Here is a 6,000-nt window from a genome sequence, read left to right on the forward strand (position 1 = left end):
AAAGTTAAGGCATAAGCTAGGAGTCAGAAAAGAATCTCACTTAGCACACATTCTGAGTAAAGATTTTTACAACCTAAAGAAAACCCCAGGTCCTGAGCATTCTGGATAACAGGTCCTATACCTGTATATTGAAAAAAATGCTGATGCACATCCATCAGGACTTAACCATTAGTTTATTGGATCTACATTTTTGTACAGTATATATATTTACAGTGACTCCAGTGACATCACTGAAATCTCTCTCCCCTTCCTGTAGGCTGCCAGTGGCTGCCTTCAGTAGCAATGCACATGTGCGTAACTTGATCCTGTCTCCTGTTCTGAGCTACACATGCCCAGCAGCCAATCAGAAGTGAATCTGCTGGGGGGATGGGGGGAATGAAACACATGTGCAGTATGAAGCAAGGAGGGAAAGGAAGGGAGAATACCTTTTTAGAGATGGCTGCCTATTCTAGAAAATGTGACGTAAGTATGACTGAGTAAATATTTGATTAGGTGAGCCAAAAGTGTGGTGTTTTTACTAAACAATAGGAGGACTATTGGGCAGTATGCTTTTTAAATTTTGACTTGCATTCTCCTTTAACATTTCACTCAGTGGGCACTTCGGCCATTGTTTGTTTCAGGAGCCTTCCTTTACAATTGCAGCAGCAGGAAGTTGGTAATTTATGGGGCTAAAGTGTTCTTCAAAACACCTGAGACTCAGCATGGTATAATAAGCTAAGTAAAGTGTGTAATGCTTGTTTGGTACACTCAGATTGCAGACAAATCAATGTGCAAAGGGCTGTTAATATTCAGTCTTTGAGGAATATGGCTGAAAAGCTCTAGCTCACTTTATGAGCTATTTGGTGTGAGACTATTTAAGATTATGGGGGTTTTGTAATAAAAGACACTAAGTTTACCCAGGAGCAGTAACCCATAGCAACCAATAAGCAGGAAGCATTTACCTGGGCAAACTTGAATTAAGATATAAAAACACTCTGCTTGAATGGCTGCCCCCATGGCTACACAGCAGCTTTGTTTATATAAATTATAGAAGTATTTTTGAAGCAAACACATAACATTTACCAGTGCAGGGAAGCAGTACATTATAGTTTAATTACTTTAAAACATTTAAATTTTTTGGTGTTACTGTTTCTTTAAGCAAATTGGTTTATTTGGTGAGTTTATGTCCCTTTTAGTTCACTTAGTTATGCACAATATAAAGTACTGTAGAAATACATGAAGTAAAAAAGTGAATGTAAAATATTACCTGGTCTGGGTGAAATAGACCGGGAGACAATGCGATATGCAGAACTAAAACATGGAAACATTTGCAAAAATTTGTAACTAACATTAAAATCCACCAAGGGAAAATGTAAGTACATATTTTTATTTACAACCAAAATAGTTTAACTACTTTGTACATTTCACATTGCAATGATAATGGTCGTATGACTTACCTTTTAGAATTTTTTGGAATTGTAGAGTCAGTAGCCACAACAGTGCCCTTTTTATCCAAAAGAATTATAGCTGCTTGCCTGTCAATGTAAATGTAACAACAGTATAGTAGAATAATGCATTTATAGTAAAATCAGATTTAGCTCTATTCCAGTACTTATACTGAGAAATGTATACCCCCCTGATCCCCCAGCTGTGTCGCCGAATTTCCTCTGGAAATCCATGGCTGAGGCTGGGGGAAAGAAAATATAGGCCCCTTAAAACGTCCCACCCTTATTATAAATACACCCCTGAATTCAACCACCCGTTGTCTTTTTGCCATGCTGCTATGGAGCAGTTTGTAACTAAAATTCTAGCTGAAGCATTCAAAAAATACAAGGGGGAATAGGCTAGGCCTATTATTAAAGGGTTTTGGGGTGAATAAGGTATTGAAATATTTTTGTGTTACTGTTCCTTTAAGACAAATCTGTTGCTTTGTTAATTTTAGTTGATTTATTTAAGTCAAATCTGTTGATTTATTAATGCCTCGGATGCAAGTGCAAGAGCACTAACTGCCGCAAAATAGTGCCTTCATTGTGTTCATTCAATATGTTTCACTCACAGCAATCCTAATGTTAGTCAATGGCAACACATTTTTGGGGAGATTTGTAGACAGTGGTAGCAAATGTTTAAACGCTGGTTTCATATCTCCCCATGTGTCATCAAGTTCTTTATATTCAACATTTTTAATAAATAAGCAAACATTTGAGTTTGGTAAAATTTTGAGTTTATTCCAATTGAAAAAAATATAACACCAAAATTCACACATTACAAAATTGATAAATAACCCTTTCTGAGCGCAATCTAACTGGTCCCTGGATCATTATTTCAGAGATGTAATGATTATATGAAAGATATATTTAGAAAACCTGTATTTCATTTTCTGAAACTAATGCTAGATAATGTACTGTATTTGCCTGTACAAATGCTTCAGGAAGAGAATTTCACCCCCCCCCCCCCCCCCCCCCCCCCGTAGCATCTTAATCTGAATGCCTTTTTGTCTGCTGGAAGGATCTACTGTTGAATAAAGCACCAGAGTGTTTCTTGTATGGTCCTTTTGTATATACATATCCCTTTATCAATGTAGTTTTTTTTTGTGGATTTCTCTGTCTTATTAATTACTGTATTCTGCCTTGGAGACCAGATTTGGACTTAATATTTACTAGTGCTTTGTAATTACCCTCACCTCCCATTAATCTATACATTTGACCACCCTCTCTATGCAAACCCTTGTTTTCTGTCCACGTACAAAAAGCTTTACCAAGAACAGATCATAGTTTAGAAAACACAGATTTATGCAGCACTGTATAAAATTTTTGGCAAAATTATATATATATATATATATATATATATATATAAATCAACATTCAAGTAGATTATGGATCTACAGCAACCCTACTATCCAAATTCCTACTTAATTCATCATAAAAAGCAATTACATTTGTTTGAAATGTTCTATCCCTTATAAAGCCAAGCTGATTACAACTTATAATGGCATTTTCCAGACAAAAACCTAGAATGTGATACGTTAACACATTTTCTAAATAACATGCCCACCACAGATGGGCCTATAATTGCCAGATTAAGGATGTAATGCCTTTTTAATTATATCAGTTTTCCTCCAGTCCATAGGTACCACACCGGGTAAAAGAAAGTCTGAGAAAAAAGTTTACATTTTTAGGGTAAGGCCTCACGAGGCAGAGACTTAGGTGTTAGTTGGCGGATATCGGCTGAGTGCGCCTGCACCCAGGCGATTCAGTTCTTCTGGATGCAGACACAATTAGAAGATTTTTTAAGCATGCGTTTATACACAGGCTGACAATCCGCCTCATGGGGCCTTACCCTTTAACATTTTAGATACTACTAATGGTCAAGCACAGCATGAAGTGTTAAGAACTGTTCAGAAACACCTGGCACTGTAAATATGCACCTAGTAAATGGCAACTTCAGTAGTCAATAGAGACTATGGTATATATATATATCACCAAATTTCCTCTTTTAAGACTAAGGAAAATACAGTGCAAGCAAATGATTTACTGTTGTTTAGATAAGAGACACTAGAACAATTAACGCATAAAGAAGATGATCCCTTATCATGTAAAGTTTGCAAACGGAGAGAAATAAAACAATTAAAATTACACGTTGTAAAGTTTAAATATATTGCATAAACCCGGAAATATTTAATTGGAATAGGACTTGAGAACTAAATTAGTCTAAATAATCCTGTTGCTATGAAATCATGCATCCTAAATATAAACAAAATAATAGAACAAGTACGATACCATGGCAAGCCAGCTGACGCACAGAGGAGCTCCTTAATCTCAGCAGGACTGCTGTGCTGACTGAAAACAACCTGCGAAGGTAATTTAAGAACAATCTTGTTATGACACCATGAAATGTATAAATAATAGATACAACATTATGCTGCCCAACCAAGGATAACATCAGTGATACAAAACCAGGAAATCAAGTTTTAGTGGGTTCATGATTACAACAATTAGAAATGAGAAATACAAATGAATTCTAAACGGAATTGTCCTTTATTTCACATTATGCATATGGGTATTTGTATGTGAGGTACTATATGCAACACAAATTCTAAACTTCTGGGACTTTTTTTAAATTTTTATCCTGCAACAAAGAAGTTTTTATAAGTTTATATTTCCACTTTGTAGTAAAACATATGATCACTGCAAGTTTACATACAATAAATAAAATAGCATAATCCTAGAATATATTATACAAAAATTTCACCCCCCATCCACTGCTTTGGCCAAACCCCATACTTGAGCAACCTCTTATGGAAGATGTCATATCATATATATGTGTCATAGGCAATATAAAATTACCATAAAATTACCATATAATAAAAACAAAGTATACCAACCTTTTGTATTTTTCCATCCACATCCAGGTATATGGTCTTCTGGCCATGTGCTGATGCTCCGGACCCCATTGATGTATAGAGATGGAAACCCTGATGCACTTATTCTAAATATCATTTGTATAGTTAACACACTACATACTCCTATGCATTTCTGAATATTTCCTGTTATGAAGATTTTTTGCAGCTCAGTTTTTCTTTCCAGTGTTCTGTAACTCCTTATGGACACCACTGTCTCTTCTTTAGTGGAGGCTTTCCTTCCTCTTGCTAGTAAACCCTCCAAAAGACTGCTTTACTGTCATGTAAAGGAGGTATTTTACACATGTTGCATTGTCTCCTCTTATGCGCTTTGATCATTCCTCTTAGCAAGTTAATTGGCAGTCACAGTTACAAGGAAATTGTATAATTATTAACAGCTGATAGATCCTTGTTGCCATGGCTCTAAGGCTGTAACCAGCTTAAATAGCCATCTCAGATCAGTACCTAGGGACCTATAGCAAAACTAGTCCTCTTCTTCTGCATATAGTACTCATTTCATTTTCAATAATAACAGTGTCTATTTAGAAAAGTTATGGATTTACAAAAGCGGCTGAATGGAGCACAGCAAAAAATGTTTTATTTCTGTAAAGTCATCTAATAGCAGAGTGACAGCAAATGTATCTGAAAGAATAATCAAAGGTACAATATTGTCATGCTGTTTCATAAAAACATAAAGTCACAGTTGCAACGTCATAACCATAAATCCGTTACAGTTGTGACAATTCACATACTGTATAGTGGCTAATGTATCCCTAACTAAAACTAGCAGTGCTGTCCAATGTTTTACATGTAGTGAGCCCATTATTTCACACACAGTCTGTTTGAGGGCCAGATTTGTATTAAAGCTGTTATGTCATACAATAAAGTCTATAGAGCCCTTAAACTACTCTTCAAAATATGAATGTACATTAAATGTTCCCTACAGGTCATGTTGATCATTTTTCGCTGATAGGGCTGCTTTTGTAAGTAATTGTTCCTTGAAGTCCCTAAACCTGACTGTTTTGCCAACCTGACTGTCCCTTCTCAGCCTGTCAGTTATAGTTTCTAATGCTAACAACCTCCTGCTGCTGCTGCATAAATAGGGCATCCCCCTCATAGAGGAACACTGGGAATCAAATTAGTAATGAAAAAGCATCAGACAAGTATTTTAAGGCAAAATGATAAATAGCATGTAAAGACAGTGTTATGGTAGATGTGAAAAAAGGTTTAATTTCTGTTGTGTCTTTTCATTGGAGGGCAGCATCCAGCCTACAGGCCTCCATTTGAACAGCCCTGTTATAAGGGATATACAGTATATATATATATCCAATCTATAGAAAGCACTCACGGCAAAGGTGTCCAAAAAGTCAATCATTTATTTAAACATACTATGATAGTATGTTTAAATAAATGATTGACTTTTTGGACACCTAATCTAACATGTATAAAGGCAGATGTGAACAGTGACCTTGGTGACTTTTAAATGACTATGGGGATTGTCTACATCAGCAGTTGCAGTGGGCAACTTGCACTTTCCCTGCAAAGAGTAGTACCTAAAACCACTTTCATTTAAAGTACTTTCATCAAAATATGCTCTTCGTACTACTATGTAGTTGCACTCTATG

The 6,000-nt window shown here is 35.9% G+C and overlaps 1 protein-coding gene across 1 annotated transcript in view; it reads right to left on the minus strand.

Moving 5' to 3' along the window:
• LOC100493061 (Putative ortholog of cGMP phosphodiesterase (Phosphodiesterase type 9), 1 of 1) overlaps nucleotides 1–4,654 on the minus strand; it is a 49,610-nt gene extending 44,956 nt beyond the window's left edge. Inside the window, exons 1-4 of the mRNA XM_012966986.3 lie at nucleotides 4,361–4,654; nucleotides 3,756–3,826; nucleotides 1,437–1,514; nucleotides 1,247–1,290 (exon numbers count right to left, since the gene is read on the minus strand). Of these exons, the coding sequence (XP_012822440.1) occupies nucleotides 1,247–1,290; nucleotides 1,437–1,514; nucleotides 3,756–3,826; nucleotides 4,361–4,429 (262 nt within the window). The 5' untranslated portion in view covers nucleotides 4,430–4,654. The remainder of the gene's footprint in view (nucleotides 1–1,246; nucleotides 1,291–1,436; nucleotides 1,515–3,755; nucleotides 3,827–4,360) is intronic.
• Nucleotides 4,655–6,000: the final 1,346 nt, after the last annotated feature.

The sequence above is a fragment of the Xenopus tropicalis genome, chromosome 7, assembly GCF_000004195.4.
Source record: "Xenopus tropicalis strain Nigerian chromosome 7, UCB_Xtro_10.0, whole genome shotgun sequence".
NCBI classification, from domain to species: Eukaryota; Metazoa; Chordata; class Amphibia; order Anura; family Pipidae; genus Xenopus; species Xenopus tropicalis.